Here is an 18,145-nt window from a genome sequence, read left to right on the forward strand (position 1 = left end):
TCTTCCTCTGCTATCAGGCATCATTCCTGCACGTGATGAAGATTGCTGTGTGGTTCAAGTTTAAGCACTTGGCTAGTAATCCACTGTTTCACTGAGGCCAGGAGCCTCTCCTTCTGTGAGCACACATCAGTCCCTCATTCCTACCATCGTCAATCATTCTTCATTGTTGTGTTCTGGCTTGAGGTGTCCCATGAAGTGGCTCACGCCCACAGCTGAGGGCACTATTGAGAGGTGACCAGGTTATTCACCAACAGGTTAACCCATTTAGTTCAAATTAAAGGAGGAATTAGCAGGAAGGTCCACAGGAGGAAGCAGGTGAGTATGGGCAGTTCTGGAAAGGGAATGTCTTGCCCCAAGAGCCCTGTCTCTCCCTGTTTCCTGACTGTCAAGAGGTGCACAGTTTTCCTTAGCCATGCTCTGCCATGGGAAATTCTGTCTTATCAGAGGCTATTTTCCTCCGGCATATTGTCACAGTGATTAAAAGGTAACTAATGTGCACAAACCATGAAAGACCACGGTTCTCAATGAGTCTTCACAGAGGCATATTCATCATATGTTCCTTGCTGGTTCTCAATATAACTACTAATCTTTAATTTCCATGTCACTTTCAGATCACTATCTTTATTTGGTTTGCTTCTATAAAGTTGAATTACTACTACCAGTCCTTTTCCCTTTTTTTTTTAAATTTTAACTTTTATTTCTTTTTCTGGTGAAGGTAGCAGACAAAGAAGGTGAGGAAATAGGCTTACTGAAACCACCACTACACCAACCCTTTAAAAAGACTTTTAAGATTTATTTGAGCTCTTTCTCTCTCTTTCATTGTCTGTGTGTGTGTGTGTGTGTGTGTGTGTGTGTGTGTGTGTGTGTGTGTGTGTGTGTGTGTAGGTACATGATCCATGTGTGCAGGGGTCCTAGGAGGCCATTAGAAGACACTGGATTCCCTGGAACTAGAGTTAAAGGCAGCTGTGAGCTGTTCAACAATGGTTCTGGGAACCAAACTCAGTTTTTCTACAAGAGCAGTTTGTTCTCTTAACTGCTAGCTATCTCTTTTGTTTTGAGACAGAGTTTCACTGTGCAGCACTGGTTGGCCTATAGCTTTCTATATAGACCAGGACACCCTTGAACTCAAGAGATTTTTCTCCCTCTGCGTCTTGAATGCTGGAATTAAGGGCATGTAAGCTCAGCCAATTCATTCTTCAAGACTGAAATTTTAACTATCTCAAATAATCCTCTCCATGCTTCAACACCATTTAAAATATGATTTTTAGGCTACTTTTTCTGTCTTCGTTTTTGTTTGTTTGTTTTGTTTTGCTTTGCTTTTTTTTTTTTTTTTGATGCCTTAGGGCATTTGGCATGCAGTATTCATTCCCATCCTCTTGATCAACAGAAAAATTATTAAATAAAACAGGAACAAATTATGAGGGTAAGTTAGGAGAGTGGGAAAAGGTGAGGAGGGAAGGAGAGAAATGAACAGAGAAGAAGAAAGGAAATAGAGGGAAAGAGGAAACCGTAAGACAGGAAAAGAGAGAGAATGGATGGCATTCTGTTATATGCCAAACTACTGAACTTCAATCTTTAATAATGAAGCTGCCAGTCCTGTACTACTCAGTTCAGTAACCATGGGTGGTAATACACCATCTTAAATGCAACTAATGGAACTATACTGCAAGTTACACAATACATACTGCATTTTATAGATGATATAAACATAAGGAATGTAAGGCTATAGCATTAGTAACTAAAAATTATTGATTGGGTGCAGGAGAGATGGCTCGGTGGTTTAGAGTACTGACTTCTCTCCAGAGATCCTGAGTTCAATTCCCAGCAACTACATGGTGGCTCACAACCATCTGTTAATGGGATCCCATGCTTTCTAGTGTGTCTGAAGACAGCTACAATATACTCACATGTATAAAATAAATAAATCTTAATTTTTAAAATTATATGTTGAAATGATACTCTTTCAAACATGTTAGAGCAAATACAGTTACAATTAGTTTTTCCTGATTGTTAAATTTTTATGTGACTACTGAAAATTTAAAACTCTGTGTAGCTCACAGGGTAGTTTTTACTAGGCAGAGAGTGGCTCTTGACGCAATCAAGTTTCTAAGAAATAGGAGATAAAAACGTTGAACAACACAATGATGTAGCAGCTCATACATATAAATCTAGAAAATTCTAAGGTAACAACAGTTACTGAAGAAATGATGACCTGTTTACATTGTGCTTCAAATAAAATGGGGGGAAGGGAATGGCCGAGGCACACAAACCACTGAAGCTGGATGACAGCTATGTGAGGGATTGCACAGGTGTTTTATTTGCATAGAAGTTAAGCCAAAGCCACTCTCCAATTCCTATCCACTTTGTTACGTCTTCAGGACATATTACCAAGTTAGCCCTTTCATGGAATGAACACTGAACCTAGTATTCACAGTACTTTGTTGTCCAATGTCTTCATTCCCTAGAACAAGTGCTGTACTATTTACATAAAACTTCAGACCATGCCATAAAAACTGGTGCTTTCAGTCTGTAAAATAATTGTTGAGGCACAAATTACAAAACTGAGGAAAGAAAAGCTGCCAAAAAAAACCCTGGCAAATCTCAGATGTGTCTTGAAAATAACTGATCATACGGGATCGTACACAACACATTGGACTAATCAAATTAAACACATTCAGTTTCACATTTCTCATAAAAAACACTAGGGCATAAAAATAGAAAGTTATCCAAGAACAGAGGTAGGTTACAGAAAGTGGAAATTCCTTACATTTGAGTATGAACTTCTATGGTGTAGTAAATGCATCTGTGTACCAACCCTAATAGAAATACCTCTGACTTTAATGAAGGCAACTGTGAGCTCACTGGCACTCACCCTGTCGGTCAAACAGTGAGTCTGCAGCTGTGGCTTTATTGGAGGGAGCTTCTGTGATTGGTCTGAGGTATGACCTGTATCCTTTTAAAACAGATGCCATAAATCGCAAAAATGTCTCTTGAATTTCCATCTCAAGTTGTGTCATCTTTTTTTGCCAAGAGAAATCTGCTTCAATTGGAGTCATCTCAATTGCTGAACTTTCCTGAGGTTTTCGGTGAACTGACAAAGGAAGTAAAAGCAAAACGGGTATTAATATATAATATTATATCATGATTGGATGATAAGAAAATGGTCAAAATAAAGTTCACAATACTCCCCACACCCCTCTCATTCTCTCTCCCTTGACAGTCTTGCTATATCTAGCCACACAGCCACATTCATCTTCTGTCTCAGCCTCCCTAAGTGCTGGAGTTACTCAGATACATAGCAGGCTGGAACTAGCCCTAGGACAAACATTAGCTCCAATCTCAAGAACCCTAAACAAACAAACAAACCAACAAAACAAAAAATCGGACTCAGGTTGCAGCTCAGATGGTGTGCCTACCCACCCCGGGTCCAACCCCAGCACGACACAAACTGGCCTTGGACTTTACACTCATAACTCTAACATTTGGGAGGTCGAGACAAAAGCATCAGGAGTTTGAAGTCATCTTTAGATCTCAGGACAATGGGTAGCAAAGAGGACAAGGTACAAAGAATATGTTAAAAAAACAAAAGATAACTAACCAAAGATTGTTTAGGTCTGATATAAAAAAACTCACTAAATAGAATAAAATGTTTAATCAACAATTATCTTTATTTTAATTATCTTATCTTGTTTTCACATTTAAAATACTTTCAAAGGGTAGAGGCAGAAACAAAGGGATCACAAGTTCCAGGTCAACTTGAACTGTGTAGCAAAGAGACTGTCTGGAAACACAAAAAGGGGCTCGAGAGATAGGTCAGTGGTTAAGAATGCGTACTATTCTTGCATAAGACTAACCACCCACGCTGGGCAGCTTACTCTTTGGGACTGCACAGGTACCTAACACATGTATGCACCTCTCCTCTCTCTCTCTCTCTCTCTCTCTCTCTCTCTCTCACACACACACACACACACACACACACACACACACACACACACACACACACACACCCACTCACTCACACGCACACACACACACGCACTCACACTCTCACACATACAGTCACTCACAGATATGTACCACTCTCTCTCTCACACACATACTCTCTCTCTCTCTCTCTCTCACACACTCTCTCTCTCTCTCTCTCTCTCTCACACACACACACACACACACACACACACACACACACACACACACACACACACACACACACGGACTGTGGTGAGCGCCCCAGCCCTCCCTCCTCACACTCACCTGAGCAGAGCTGGAGATACAGCCTCCTCAGGGTGCCAAGCAGACTCTTGCACGGCTTTTTGGGAAGCTGCTTCCAGTTTATGTTCTTTTTTTCATCCGCTCTATTAAATGAAAGTTAAGAAAATCTGCTATATAATTCATTTGTACTAAACAAAATTCTTCTGTCAAAGTTAAAAGAGACATTTTCATGCACTGAAGACTAACACTGGCATGTGGAATGGGAGGTGCTTTAGGGTGTTTCTCTCCTCTTTCCAATAGACCTTAGACAATGTGACTGTCTCCAGCAGCCTTCACAACCACAGTGCAATACTGACTTGAAGTCTGCCTCTAAAAAAGTTACACTTAAACCCTATATTATTTTACGAGTTAAATTAACTGACTTGAAACATTAACCTATTGGCAGAACTCTAAAATACTATATGCCCAAACCAAGACCTGGATGAAATTTAACAAAGAATCAAAGTACATCTAGTTCATTGGATTCCTCACAGAAGTATAAGAAGAAATCAAACACAACATTATTTAACATAATCTATGACCATAAAAACATTAAAAAAAAACCCTAAAGACTCAGATAAACTAAAGACACTTAAAATTTTCAAAATTTTATAATCCAGAAATATAAAATAGAGCAGAGACAACGGCTTGAAAAGTGTTCTTCTACAAGTCAGCATGTATGTACCAGGTTTTCTTTTTTAGTGTTATAGCTTAGTCTTCAGTCTTCAGTGATCAGAAACTTACAGAAATGCCAAAGCCCCATCTGACCTAAGGATTAATTAACAGGCCCCTGTTTTGGTCTCAATCAAGTACAGTGTTGAAAGAAAACCAAACTAAGACTCAGTAACACTGGCTTCACTTAGATTTCAACTGGGAAGAAGGGATTCCTTCCTTTAATAACTACTATCCAACCAAATTTACTAGTACCATCCAAGGAACTCCAAGTAGAAATTAACTTCCAATACTCCCTGGCTGATAATGCTACCAGCACAGAGCAAATATGGTATCCTCCCTACAAAGAAAACTGACTAAAAGGGCTGTAACCACTGCCATGTTCCAGGTACTGTTAGACTCACACTTGACTTGAGCATGATGGTCCGTATCTATGACTTAGGAAGCAAAGACAGGAAGATCACCCCAAGTTTAAGGACATCCTGAACTCTAACAAGTTCCAGACCAGCCAAGGACACATAGAAAGATTTTTCTTATAATTAAGTAAATAAGATGTCAAATCAACTATGAAACTTTCATGTATTTAAAATTGATGGCATGTAACATTTAACTCTGATCATGTACTCTCACTTGATGTAATTACACAGTATCTATTTTAGTGCTGCCCTTTAAATCCCCAAATGAACACTGTCATCCTTATATGAATCATCATCAGTTTGGAATCTGGCTCTAACATTTACTATCTATCTGACCTTGAAAATTAATCACTTTGAAAGTCTGTTACTCAAATTTCTTCTCTACAAAATGATGGGCTGGAGAGATGGCTCAGCAGTTAAGAACACTGACTGCTCTTCCAGAGGTCCTGAGTTCAATTCCCAGCAACCATATGGTAGCTCAAAACCATCTGTAATGAGATCTGCTGTTTTCTACTGGCCTGCTGGCATACATGCAGGCAGAACACTGTATACATAATAAAGAAATCTTTTTTAAAAAATGGCAATGATAATGTACCAAATGACTAGGAACTGACATATATCCACATGCCACAGTCTGTCTAATCCAAGGAGAGCCATCAACTATAAAACACTTGTTTTTACTGCCATAAAAGAAAGGATGTTAGACTTGGTGTATGACACATACCTGTAACGCTGGAACTTTGGAAAGGCAGGAAGATCAATTCAAGATCATCCTGGCTACCACAGCTAGCTCTAACTCAGGACCAGTCTGGGATATATGAGACTTTCGCAAACAAACAAAAATTTCAGAGATGGCTATGAGGCTGAATGGTAGCGATCAGACCTAACTCAAAGCTGACCCTGGGCTCAATTCCCAGGAGAGGATGGAAAGAAATGTAAGAAATGAGGGAGGAAGATGGGGAGGTGAGGTGGAGCTAACTGAATTCATGAAGTGACTCAATATTCCAAGTTATCTATAAATCTAGATATACGTAATAATGAGCTACGGTAGGGATACAGTTTCAAAATATAGTGTATCTACTTCAGTATTGTTTTAACTTTAAATTTTTTGTGGGGTTGTTTGAGGCAATATCTCACTCTGCAGCTAAAGCTGACCTGGATCTCACTATGTGGCCCCACAATGATCTCTAATTCAAGATGACCTTCTTTAGCTTTCCAAGTACTGGGTTTATAAACACAAGCTACCACACTAGCTTCAGTATTATCTTCTAAGCAATACTTTCTGCCTTTCATACAGATATTCTGTCAGTCACATACAGGTATCTGCCCAAACAATTGTCCTGCAGTGACCATGGGCCTGGATAAAGAGGGCCTCATGTAGTATAGGCTGACTCCAAAATTCCTCTGTAGAAGGTCCATGAATTTCTGATGCTGCTACCTCTGTGACCTAAGTGCAAATACCACTACAGCACTGGACCTGGAACCCAGGCTTCAGGAATGCTAAGCAACCCCTCCACCAACTGAGCTATACCCTCACCCCACCCCTTTTATGGATTTTTAAGATAGAGTTTCTCTGAGCAAGCCTGGCTATCCTGGAACCTTGCTCTGTAGATCAGGCTAGCCTTGAACACAGAGATTAACCTGCTTCTGCCTCCCTAGTGCCAGGATTAAAGGCATGTACCACTACTACCAGTAGCACCTCCAATTTCTTTATCTACACATTTCCTGGCAATTCAACTTATTCTTAAATGCTTCTAAATAACTTTAATTATATATGGTGGAAAGTACACATGGGAGATAATAGAAGATGAATCACTTACACATATAACGTGTTCGTATCCAAGTCAATGCAAACAACATCTTGTGGTGGGTCATGAAGATCAAAGTACCTTGAGTCCACTCCAACTATAAATGGTAAAGGTGCACTAAGCACTCCAGCCAATGAAAGAGGACAAAGGGGGATATATGGGCACTGCCACTGAAATGGAAAGATCATCTAGGGGAAAAGTTTTTTAAAAATTAACCAAATTTGAATTTACAATGACAACTATACAATTAACTATTACTGAAAGGAACCATTGAAAAGCAATGAAAAACATTTTTTTCAACTTTAAGTTTCATTCCAAAGTTAAGTGATTACACATATTATTGGGTTAAAATGTTCAAGAATACTGACGATCATGGCACACTAATAGCTCTTTGCAGTTTAATTGTTTTACACAAATCTCATGCATACTTTATGGAGAATCAAAGTAAAAAGATAAAACTGCCCCCAAAATAATAAAACAAACCTACATTTTTATAAACTTGGGCATTTTACCCACTTATGAGCTCTGACCAAAATCTAAGTGCACAGAGGGCCTACCGGCAGTGAGAGAAACAAACTAGTGTGGGACTATGGTTAGGTATAGTGTTTGCTTAGCGTGTTTTAGGAACCTGGGGTTCTATCTCAAGCGCCACACTAAAAAATAAAATATAATAATTAAAATGTAATCACTTGGGAAATGTAAATAAATAAAAAAACCAATAAAAATAATTAAAAAAAATGTAATCGGGGTTGGGGATTTAGCTCAGTGGTAAGCGCTTGCCTAGGAAGCGCAAGGCCCTGGGTTCGGTCCCCAGCTCCGAAAAAAAAGAACCAAAAAAAATCTTTAATCACTTAAAGATCTCAACAAACATTTTCTACACTTCAAATAAATTATTTAATTAATAATTTCATTTAATAATAATTTATTTAAAATAATTCAACTTCAGTGAAGCTTGACCTCTACAAAATATAGTTGATGTTAAATATTCTCTGAGAATCTCAAATAAATAAACAAAAAGCCAGGCATAAGGGGCTCTTACAATCCCAAAAATGGGGAGGCAGATGCAGGCAGATCTCTGTGTCTTGCTAGCCATCCAACATAGTCAATGAGAGACTCTGTCTCCCAAAAAAGTAGAATGCACCGGACAAGAATGATGTCAGATGTTTGTCTGTAGTGCGCGCGCGCGCGCGCGCGCACACACACACACACACACACACACACACACACACACACACACACACGCACGCACACAAACTTATACACACAAAAAAATTTAATGGAAATTTTTAATTCACAAATTGCCATCTTAATGTATGTGTGCTTAGGTTTTTGTTTTGTTTGTTTTGTTTTGTTTTGTTTCTATTTTTAAGAGCAGTTTTTAATAGGTTGAAAAAAATAATACTAAGGGGCTGGAGAGATGGCTTAGTGTTTAAGAGCACTGGCTAGTCTTCCAGAGGCCCTGGGTTCAATTCCTAGAATTCACACTGAAGTGGCTCACAACCTTCTGTAACTTCAGTTCTAGGAGATCTGATGCCCTGCTCTGGCCTCCATGGGCACTAGCCCATACACACACAGGCATAGACACATAAAACAAATCTAAGAAGAAAAAAAGAGAGTAAAATATTGTTTGGTTCATATAAAGTTACCTTCCCAACCAAATGTACTATAGTGACTACAAAGCCTCATTCAAAAAACATACTTTTATATGAGACAGAGCATTACATAGTATAGGTGGCTTCAAACTCATTATGCAGACAATGGCCTGCTCTGGCACCTGAATGCTCAATAACAATTGGCTACAAATGTAATCAGTGATGACCTATTGCTCTAAAGTCAGGTTCAATTTTCACTCTTATTCATCATCACCAATCCCAAAGGAATACCTATAGCACCACCTCTGCTAGGCATTACAGATAATTATTCAAGACTGGCATTTCTGTATTCAAGAATTATGTACTAATAGATACACGAGCATTTGTTAAGTGCCAAGCACTCTTAGACCATGAGGTTACAGTATCAATAAAACAGACCCATGCCTCCTAGCTTTGAAATCTAAAATTTTAGTCTTTTTTTTCCTATAAAGTGCAGAGTATTTTAGGTCTCAAAGCCTTTGTAACAATTACTTAATTCCGCTACTGTACAAGGAAACAGTAACAAGTAATAAGTCAATAAGTAGTCTATGTTCCAATAAAACTATTGTCATATTCTCCTGGCAGGCCTGACCTGCCCGGTCTGTTGACACCTAGTCTGACAGGAAGAGGTACACAATAAACAAAAGACATAAAAAGTATATATTCTATCAGAAAGCAAATCATACTGTGGAGAAAAAAGCCTATGAACAGAGTTCAGAGCAGGTTGCACTAGTACAGGCGAAGTGAGCCTTACTACAAAGAGACAACTGCCTGAAACATGAACAAAAATGTTCCAGAAATACACCAAGGAAGCAGGGTGGCAAGCATGGCAGCTTCCACCTCTAGTCACAACCCAGTCAGCCAGTCAAGGCAGGAGAACTGTGAAAGTTCACACGGCCAACCTGTAAGTAAGTTCCAGGTAAACTCAAGCTGATGTGAGCCTGCCTTTAAAAAACAAAACGAAGCACAGCCAGGGATGGGAAAGATGGCCTGGCATTTAAGAGTGAGTTCTGCTCTTGAAGACCTCAATTTAGTTCCAGGAACCTACGTCTAATAGCTCACAAGCACCTGTAACTCCATCTCCAGGAGATCCAATGCTCTCTTCTGGTCTCCACAGGCACCTGCACTCATGTAAACAGACAGACAGACAGACAGACAGACAGCTGCAGGATCATATGAGTTGAGGTTCAGATCCCAGCACCCACAGAGCAAGCCCAGTATTTCATGAATGCAGAGGCATGTGCACACAGCTACATACAGCAATAAAAAAAACTCACTGTGATCTGATTTCTAAGTGCGGTAAAAAGGCATTACAGTGTTTTAAATACAATTTGACTTCATCTGTGATTTACCCAGGAGTGAATCATTTTTATAGTATCCTATTCACAATAAAGCCATATATATAGCAAGAGACAATAGTTAAAAGTTAAAATTAGAAATTAACCATGTAATTAATTTGCACAACTTAAAATAAAATCAACTAGAGTTTCATTAGTGTTTTGGTTTATTTCTTTTTTATATTTTTTGAGGCAAGATTTTGATACACACACACACACACACACACACACACACACATACACACAGACACACACACACACACATATTTCTGGTTCAGCCTCCCAAGTGCTATGATACTGTATAGCAACTTTCTTCCAATTGAAGAATTCCCTTCTTGAAAAAGCAGAGACTCAGGAGATTAAACTAACAAGTCTGGGAAACTTAACTGGGATTCATAAGGCCCCTCTCCTAGATCAAAGAACAGTAAATAATCGCACCAGCTCAGTATCTGGAAGACTCTGACCTACTGAGATGCCTCAAGTCCCTCCCATAGAGATGCTAGGCTAGGGGGGTTAGGGGTTCCAGCGTCCATGAGTGGTCATGCAGGCTACAGTGAACCGCTCCATGATTCAGCTACATCAGGGTTGTCCCTGCTCCTCTGTGAAATTGCTCATCTATACTCTTGTGAGTGATCTCAATAAAACTGGTTTCCAATTTGGACTTTGGGAGATTCATTACTTTAGTCTCTCCTGGATTCTCTATTAGGATGACAAGACCCTTGTTTGTGTCACCCCAGACAACATAAGACTACAGGGAGAGACTGCCAGGCTCCACTTACAAGTTTTACTGTTATGTAATGAGAATTTACTCTCAAAAGAACACTAAATAAAATATGAAAAATTAGAAAGTGACATTTTTTTTTCTCAAACTTTTGTTTCTTTCATACGCTCAAATTACATCCATTTTAATGTGACTGGGCTGGAATTTGCAAAGTTGCCTTCTTTGAAGAAGAGTATAAAATCCTCTAGTAGTAATTTTGTTCTAAAAGAAAAACCATACTTACAGCAACAACAGCTTCGGCTACCCCAGTCAGTACAGCTGGCCTAAGAGAATGTAGCAGAATCTTACTCTCAAGTAAAACCAGCAGCAGCAATGTTGCACAATTCTCAGGACCCAGATTCATCAGCAAGGAACTAAAGTTGGCTCCACTAGAGAACAGAGAAAAAAAGGACTGGGTACTACTTTACTAAACATATCAAGAGTTACTTATTAAGCAGGTTAAGAATCTAATGTTAATTTCAATTCATAACTTTGCAGAATACAACTAATTTAATGAGGTAGTTTATGGTTATGATTCAAATGAGCATTATTAAGAAAGATTTTCTGTGAAGGCTTGATGCCCCAGTGTAGGGGAATGATAGGGCAGTGGGGTTGGAGTGGGTGGGTGGGTGGAAGACCACCCTCATGGAGGCAGGGGGAGGAGGGGTGGAATGGGGGGTTTTTGGAGGTGAAACCAGGAAGAGGGATAACATTTGAAATGTAGAACAAAATAACCAATAAAAAATAAAAAAGTAAACATTTTCTGAAACTCAAATATTTGAGCTGAATTTAAAGGAACAGAGGTAGGGGTGTAATGGGCCTGGGAGACAGCATTATATAAAAACTCTGAAGTAGGAGAAAGTTAATATCATAATCCAAGAATTTCAAAACAAGGGAGCATGTGAAAATAACAAGAGATTATGGTAAAGAGAAATGACTCAGTTAAACTCATACTCATAAGAGGATGCGCTGGCTGCAGGTAAAGAACTGAAGGTCTAAGGGTAAAAGGATCAATCAAGAGGTTACTAAGGAAATAGTCCAGAGAGTAGCGGGATCCGTGATGCAGATGAAAAGCAGCAAAGGGGTATGTCGGGGGTAAACATCAGCTTACCATGGACATTTACTTACAGACTGACTATGAAAAGGAGAGAGTTATGGTTGCAGATTTTGTAGAAGCCTGTGCATCAAGTATGTGGACATGTATGTGGTGGTCAGAAGACAGCTTCAGGTGTTGGTCTTTGGCACCTGCCATCTTTTGTTTACAAGAGTCTATCCCTGGCCTAGAACTTAACCAAGTGGGCTTCCTGGCTGGCCCATGATTTCTAGAGTTCATTTGTCTTTGTTTCCTGTCTGCCCACTGTTGGGATTTCTGACATGTATGACCCAAACATGCTTTCTACATACATGGGTTCTGTAGACCAAAATTCAGTTTCTCAAACTTGCAGGGCAAATGTTTCACCTACAGAATCGCTTCCCCAGCCTTGCAATTGTCTCAAAGTGCCTCCATATTAAATTAGCCATACCATCCACCCAGGTATCAAGGATGGCAATACTAAGTGAGACCCTACCTTACCTAGTGTCATCCTGCCTCTACAGAATTCTGAATTTAAAGAAGCCCCTAAAAGTATTCTGACCCTGTTTCTTTTTGAGGCTGTACTCGGGCGGGGTGCGAAGCTAAACCAGTGCTCTATCAGAGGTTCTATACGACATGCACTCTGATTTCTCACTTAAGACAGGGTCTCATTAAGTTGCCCATGCTGGCCTTAAACTTGCAATTCTCCTGCCTGAGTCTTCCAAGATTTTAGGATTACAAGCTTGTACAGCCATGCTTAGCTCAGTAAAATATTTTAAAGCATTTTGTTCTAAGCAAATAAATATAGCATTTCAAATATTATAAAATGGGATGCGGGTGTGGATCATAAGGCCCAACATATATAACATCCTGGGTTCTAGCCACAGACAAACAAACAAGCAAACCATCATTACCTTAACGGCAAAGGTGTGGAAACTGGTTGTGATAATATTAAGGCATCGTGGACTGATAGCTTAAACAAACAAAGAGATAAATTAGCCAAAGCAATTTTATACTCTCAATATTTAGATCAAGGGCTAAACAGAAAATTGCTTAATATACAGAAAGGTATAAAATTTCAAGCACCGAGATGTAAATGATAAGTGTGAATACTCAGAGGTTTGTTTTTAATCAGCTCTTCTCATATTCATGACTGAGGTTTGACCCAGTTAGGAGGTTAAATGCAGTTATTTAAAATTTTGGAATAATTTTTATAAGAACTTCAAATTTATTCATTCAAGAAAGTTAAGCATTTAGTAGTTGTCTAGTACAAATTAATACTTGCTGAACTGAAATACCTTCAAGACCAATAGTGTCTGACTTAGTTCTGCTAGAGTATAGATAATATCTTAGAAGAAATATTAAATAGATTGTTTCGTTAGACTATAATGTTACTCAGTGTCAGTTTGTAAACTGTTATGATTCAGGAAGAGACAGTAAATAAACAGAAAGCTAAATATTTTGCAACTTTCATAACAACCTGATCTCATTCGTATAGCCATGCAGTAAGTCTATGGAATCTTGTCTGTACTGATTCTAAATAGTAAATGTCACAAGTTGTGCACCTACCTAGGCCTATCACTAAAGAAGCAACTTCTTTAGTCTAGTCTGAAAGTACTGTAAAAAGCTGTATCAATTTCCTTCCTCCCAAATAAATTTTAAATACTTAGCATTTAAATATTGAAACACTAAATATTATCAGTTACTCAGAAACTAAGGACATGACCATAACATAATCTTATGTTATGGGCTTAACTATTTAATTATTAAATTTAGCTATGTAAAAAGCACACATAGACCATGAAAACAATACCATGAATCACAAGCTATATTTACTCCAGTTCTATTCACCTGGGGTCTAAAAGCCGACTAGGAAAGAATGCTTAACACAGCTACTAAATAACGAATAGTCAGAACTTCAAACACACATACTGCTTCATCTCAAACTCAAAAAACTTAGCACAAACTAACATGAATAGACTCCTTTTCATTACCTGTACAAGGATTCTTGGTCTTTGTGGCGAAGGAAAAGGGATGTTTTGCATAAAATGTGAAATGTGCCTAGAAAAGATCGTAAAATGAATACCATAGTTACTTTTCTTAAATGTATCTCAGATCTCAGCAAGCCTTTCATTCCACTATATATCATCCCAATAGAAAAACTATTTATTTAAAACTGAGCCAAAGAACAAACACCTGCAAAGCATACTGGTAGATTCTTGTAATTCTGGTACTTAAAAGGTTGAGGCAGGAGGATTACTACAAGTTGAAAACTAGCCTGGGTTTCCTAATGAGTTCTAGGCCAGCCTGTACTACAGAGTGAGAACTTGTCTAATAAAACAAAAAAAAAAACATTATTTTCATCAGGAAAACAATAAATGTAGCTCCAATAGAATACAGAGGCAGCCAAGAATAATTACACTCTTGCAGTGAGCCTGAGTTAAGCTCACAGTGGCTCACAACAACCTCCAGCTCCAGGGGTCCATGCCCCTCTTCTGGCCTCCATAGGCATCATAGACTTGTGGTATACATATATATATGAACATGAACATACACAAGTAAAAATAATCTTCTTTGAAAAAGCTAATTTTGCCAGGCAGTGGAAGTACATGCCTTTAATCCCAGCACTCAGAAGGCAGAGGCAGGTAGATCTCTGAGATCGAGAATAGCCTCGCCTACAGAGTGAATTCCAGGGCAGTCAGGGCCACACAGAGAAACCCTGTTTTGAAAAATAAAAACAAACAAGAGTTATTTTTATAGCCCTGCTTATCAATGCTAATATAAGGAAATATAGATAAGAAATTTAATCCTAGATTTACTACTTGAACTTTGAACACCTAAATGCTATTTCTCTACTTAAAAACAATGTTTTTCAAATTTCTCCAGAGGTCTGGCTCTGGGGAGAGACAAAATGTAGAATTTACCTTAAGAGAACAATGATCACATCACTGATCTCTGTATCTACTGTAGAAACCACAGACTCTCAACTGTCCACAAGTTGTTTACTTACCACCAACGTTAAATTTCACCTCAATGTAATTAATCTGACAACTGAAAATTAAATGTAAAACCATAAACCACTAATTTGCATTCTGGGAAAAAAGTAGAAATCCTATTTTTATACTAAATTTTGATTTTGTGATGAGTTTACACAAAGTTCTTGACCTTTCTTGGTTACTAAAATCTTTATTAGATACAACAATCAACAAAAACCATGGGCCAGAAAGATGGCTCAGTGGGTAAAAAGTGTCTGCTACCAAGCCTGACAACCTGAGTTTGATTCTCCCAGAGCCCACGTGGTGGAAGGAGAGAACAGACACTCAGTTATTTTCTGGCCTCTATTTATGTGCCTTGGTGGTATATATACATGTGTGCTCATAGATAAATGCATATATACCGTAAGTTTTTATTTACTCATTTATTTCATTCACTAATTTTATGTGTCTGAATGTTTTGTTCATACATGTCTGTACATGCACAACATGTGGAGGTCAGAAGAGTATATTAGATATTCTAGAACTAAGTTATGGTTAACTTGTGGGCTGACATGAGGGTGCTGGAAATTCAACCCAAGTCTTCTGCAAGAGCATATCCTCTTACCTGCTGAACCATCTCTCTGACCTCAAAAAATAAATGATCTATGCACACCCATAAAGTCCCTGAACTCAGAAACTAAGAGGCTCAGGAGTTTGCAGCCAGTCTGGGCTACAAGGAGAACCCTATCTGAAAACAACCCCCCCAAAAAAAAAAAAAAAAAAAAAAAAAAAAAAATCCACAGTCCTCACAGTTCCACATCTGTTTTCCTTCCTTATAAACCATTTCCATGTCAAAGAGAATTATGGAGCATTCTGCTTCATGCTAAAACCATGTATTTGAAATCAGATAATGTACCTTTCTAATTTCCCCATTAGTCTAGAGGTGAGCATTCATTATACCTAGGTCTTGTTTTGACCACTCACACAAAGCCCAAGTGTACACTCGTTGTCTTGATTTCTGAAGAATGAATAGGAAGAAAACACACATCTGTGCCAGTTAATTCCTCACCACAACTCTTAGAACAGTCATAAGGCAAGTTCCTAATTTAAACGATTCAGGTGGAGAAGGGAAAAAGCTATAACTCTCCTTTCCTTTCAACTCTGCTGCTAAGTTATATAAACAATGAAATGAGCATTACGCATCTGATTTCCATAGTCATGACGCCTCCTCATATACATACTTTTCAATGGGAAGAGGATGTGGTCCAGACACAGAGACTTTGTAGATAAACATAAGAAATTTCTTAAAAGCTTCAAAAAAAGGCCAGTGTGAAAGCAAACAAATGCACTTGTTTGAATTGATGGGCTTAGAGACCACTTTTCTCTCCACGGGGGTCAGCAGGCCCAGCTGTGACAGCTGTTTCTCTGTGAGAAGTTCCCGAGAGTAAGGCTCATAAAACTGGATGGCAGCTCCATACACCTACAGTCAAAGAACTGTTGTAAGACTTGAAATTGTTTTTGAAAATTCAACTTTTTCTCTACATTTTTCACTTTTTATATTTCATGCTGAAATTAAATCCAAAGCCCCAAACATCTTAGGCAACCACTCGGCCAGTAGATATTCATGCCCAATGCTCTTTTTTAAACAAATATTTTATCGGACTATATACCAAACAAATAAAGTGAAATATCTCGACCAGATTTTGATGCAAACCCATCTAGATGTTCCCACAGTATGATTAAATATTTTAAATATTTTATCTACAAAAGAAAGAAAGAGGGGGAGAACAGAAGAGAGCAGAGCCAGAACAGGGAAGTAAAACAGAAGAGGAGGAAAGGGCAGCCTTTTGTGCAGGTGAGCGGCTTAGCAGGCACATTTACATTGTAAGCCTGAACCCTGAATCCAAACTGCCAGATTCCACAATAGGAGGGAACGGACTCCTAAAACCTGCCCTCTGACCACTACAGGCATATACAACACATGTATTCCTACACTAACACATGCATTTTTTAAAAAGACAACCTTGTTTTGACTTGTTCTCACCTTTAACCACTTTGTATTTTTACCCAACACCTAGAGAGAATACTCTAAGGACCTTACTCAACTTGTACTTGCTTGTATGCCATTTCTTAGAACACTGAATATACAGAAACACACAACTGGTCACATTTGTCAGTTTTTAAATGTACCTACATGTGAAGCATGTGCCATGGTATCTATATCAACCCTCCCTTTCCACCATGACACAGGGTCTCTGTTGTTTGCATTATATATGCCCAGCTAAGAGGCCTAACAACTAACATGCTTCTGGGATTCTCCTGTTCCTGCTTCCCATCTAGCCACTGGAACACTGAGGTTACTACCATATCTGACTGTAGGTGGGCTCTATGGATTCAAATGTGGGCCCTCATACCTGCATGACAAGACATTAAGCACTGAGCCATCTCTTCTGCCAACATTAATTTTCCTTTTTTCTCTTAAGATACATAACCTTGGCTGGTCTGGAACTCATAGATTCACCCATTTCTGTCACCTGAGTGTTGGGGGTTAAAGGCAGGTGTCGCTCACCTCTGAACAATTAACCACTCTTACGAATACAGCTCAGTGGCATTAATCTTCACAATCGTGGGTAACCATCACTGTTATCCACTTTCAAAATCTTTTTGACCACTAAAAAGAAGCTCTGTACCCTTCAAACAATAACTTCCCTGTTCTCCCACTCCTAATCCAAATTGTTAATAGTTTCTATTCTTCTGTCTCAATAAAACTTCCTATTCTAATGGTACCTACTATAGTTACAAGCAGTGTTTATGCTCTTTGTGTCTTGCTTATTTTTCTTTGTATGTTTTCAAAGTTCATTCATGTTACAGCATGTAGTTGAATTTTATCTTTAAGGCTGAGTAATATTCTATAAAATATATAAACTAAATTCCACGTTCCTTTCATTCCTCAGTGGACACTTGTGCTGGGATAATACTGTACTGGCATCCAGGTTCTTTCTAAGGCCCTAGGTTTAATGAGTCTCAGGTTCTCTGGGTACAGTCTTCAGAATAGAACAACTTCATCAAGTAATAATTCCATTTTCCTTTCAAAAGAGCTGCCAGTTTGTTGTTCATACAAGCAGGGTTCAAGGGTTCCACTCTCTATATATCTTTAGGAATACTGACTTTGTTTTATTGCTGTTACAAAAGCCAACCTAATAGATGTGAAATACTTGCTACTTTA

General features: G+C 38.6%; 1 protein-coding gene across 1 annotated transcript in view; it reads right to left on the reverse strand.

Annotated features, from left to right (window-relative positions):
• The window catches only part of Dennd4c (DENN domain containing 4C), a 93,387-nt gene that overhangs the window by 49,914 nt on the left and 25,328 nt on the right, over positions 1-18,145 (reverse strand). The window contains 7 exon segments of the mRNA XM_032902220.1: positions 2,873-3,091; positions 4,252-4,352; positions 7,157-7,332; positions 11,117-11,261; positions 12,859-12,917; positions 13,939-14,005; positions 16,161-16,399. Coding sequence (XP_032758111.1) covers positions 2,873-3,091; positions 4,252-4,352; positions 7,157-7,332; positions 11,117-11,261; positions 12,859-12,917; positions 13,939-14,005; positions 16,161-16,399 — 1,006 coding nt within the window.

Source organism: Rattus rattus, chromosome 1, assembly GCF_011064425.1.
Source record: "Rattus rattus isolate New Zealand chromosome 1, Rrattus_CSIRO_v1, whole genome shotgun sequence".
Lineage (NCBI taxonomy): Eukaryota > Metazoa > Chordata > Mammalia > Rodentia > Muridae > Rattus > Rattus rattus.